This window comes from Bactrocera latifrons, unplaced genomic scaffold, assembly GCF_001853355.1.
Source record: "Bactrocera latifrons isolate USDA-ARS-PBARC rearing strain unplaced genomic scaffold, ASM185335v1 scaffold_170, whole genome shotgun sequence".
NCBI classification, from domain to species: domain Eukaryota; kingdom Metazoa; phylum Arthropoda; class Insecta; order Diptera; family Tephritidae; genus Bactrocera; species Bactrocera latifrons.
The window spans coordinates 581,035-583,474 of record NW_017535186.1 but is presented as its reverse complement, the minus strand read 5'-3'; the positions used below and the strand labels follow the sequence as shown (position 1 = coordinate 583,474).

Here is a 2,440-nt window from a genome sequence, read left to right as displayed (position 1 = left end):
GTTTAAAATCAAGGCAACGATTTCCTATAAACTTTAACTAAATTATGAAATTTAATTATTATTTTCTAAATATATTCAAGCAACGTTTTCCAATGTAATAAAATGTATCAAAATACTTTTTATTTTCGCAAATTAGTTTGAAACTTCATTAATTGAAATTTTTATTATTCTTTTTTCATTAGAATAGTTAAACATATATTTTTTGTTTTAATATTTTAGTCGATCGTTGCAACGAATGGTGCTGTCTATTATACAACAACACCACCGGCCCCAATTAGCAATATGCCCATTGATCAATTCGCCGCCACGGTTTATCCGCCAGGTAACTCGCAATTTATGATATTTAACCATTATAAACTATAAAGATCAGATCAGTTATAATTAGCATAACCTCTTAACAAACAGTTACTGATTTTACAGCAGCCGGCGTGCCAACAATTTACCCACCTTCAATGCAATATCAACCATTTTATCAGTACTATAGTGTGCCAATGGTCAGTGCGGCGGTAAGTTAAACATTAATTGTACATTATTTGAATTTAACGAACTAATATTCTTTACTCATTTTCTCCTAATTGATCCTCATGATGCTGTGCATATAAATAAATGATMCTCCGAATTCGAATCAACAGAATGTACCCACCATTTGGCCACAGAATTATCAAGGTAATTAGAAGGAAAAGTTTGCTTTATATACTTCCTTAGATACAATAAATGTATGTGCACAACTATACGAATCAACACCACTTGCCACACCTCTACATTTGTAATTTATACGAGTATAAGTTGGTTTAAATACAAAAGTATATTTGGTTGCTTTTAAGAAAATGTTGTTTGCAGTCGCTTAACAGTCAGATTTTGTTGTTAGCAATTATTTTCGCATACAAATTATTTATTATTTGGTTTTTATTGTTGTTGTGCATATGAATTACAACATTTGTATACTATGTCGCTTTGATATATATATGCCTATATAATAATATACATACATACGTGCGCTTATGTATAACATATTTTGTACAATGGTAGCTTAATCTTATTTACTATTACATSTGTCTGTAAATATATGTATATGTTTATATGTATATGTATATAAGAGTGACCAACTTCCAACTTGCTATCTACTTTTTAGGTATATATCCATGTTAATTTTGAGGGTACTAACGACAGCATCCATACCCACAACTATGATCACACGACTACAATAAACAACAAGAACAACAGCAACATTGATGCTACTACATTTTATGCGTATAAATATTTGCAATGATGAATATTTAATGTTTCTTGGTGACAACCAAACAAATTCACAAATTGTAAGAGACACGACAACAAAGACACAACTTTATAACAATAGCTTCCTTTACTACTACTACAACTACAACTACAAAAATATCTACGAGTTCGAAAACCGAGAAATTATGAGAAGAACAAAAACAAAAAAAGCGACATAAAACAATAATTTATTTGCGGCAAGAAGAAATTGTTCGCTTTTTAAACACACAAAGAAATGAGGACGGTAGTGCAAAATGTCGAACCGTTACACCGATCGATGCATAGATCGTAGCACACTAAAAAGTGCACTAGCAGCGGCAAAGAGGCGTTAATAGTCGAGAGTCAGAAATAGTCGATGCATCAGGTCCAGGCAAGGACGTTTTCTAACCATAGTAAAGGCTGCTTTAGTCATTAAATAATTCAACGTAAAAACAAAAGAAACATGGACTGAATTCAGGGCCGCCGTTTATTAAGAGAATGATTTAAAATACGCGCACATACACAAATACATACATAACAAAACATACAAATCGACACAAACTCTTATTTTAATTGTGTACATTAACATGAAAACGTACAGTTTAGATATAGAAAAGTATTGATAATTGAAAATTATTGGGAGTTGTATGAGCAAGTACGCGAACGTAATAAAAGATGGTGGAGAGAAATACTAAATTTTAAACCCAGTGAAACTAAGTAGTCTTACGTTATGCTACAAATCGTATGTATGTATATGGCAAGATATTTAACTGCTACGTATAGCGCCAGTAATTGTTTATTGTTTTCGAAAACAATGTACGTATATGTTAGTATTTTCGAATTTCGAAACAAATACCAAAACGGTTTTGCCGTACCATAACGAATCGTAGTTAGTTATARAAAGCGGAGAAAGACAAGTTGGCATGTTCGTAGTTTGTAGTTGAAATATGAAGGAATGGTGAATATATGAATTATTAGAACAAACAAAGAAAACGAAACTTGTTATAATGCGAAGCAACAACAAAAACCTAAATTTAACTAATCTCTTATACACATCTAGATGTGTATAAGAGACAGGTATTATATATATATATATATATATAAAATATAGAACTTATTTCGTAATTATGGCACATTTACTGCTTTAACATCTTAGTTTTGTTTTTTTGACATACAGATAAAGAGC

The 2,440-nt window shown here is 31.0% G+C and overlaps 1 protein-coding gene across 1 annotated transcript in view; it reads left to right on the top strand.

Annotated features, from left to right (window-relative positions):
- LOC108966852 (protein boule) overlaps positions 1-2,206 on the top strand; it is a gene marked incomplete in the record, with an annotated part of 16,685 nt that extends 14,479 nt beyond the window's left edge. The window contains 4 exon segments of the mRNA XM_018929965.1: positions 220-322; positions 406-506; positions 633-666; positions 1,133-2,206. Of these exon segments, the coding sequence (XP_018785510.1) occupies positions 220-322; positions 406-506; positions 633-666; positions 1,133-1,149 (255 nt within the window).
- Between the last annotated feature and the right edge of the window lie 234 nt (positions 2,207-2,440).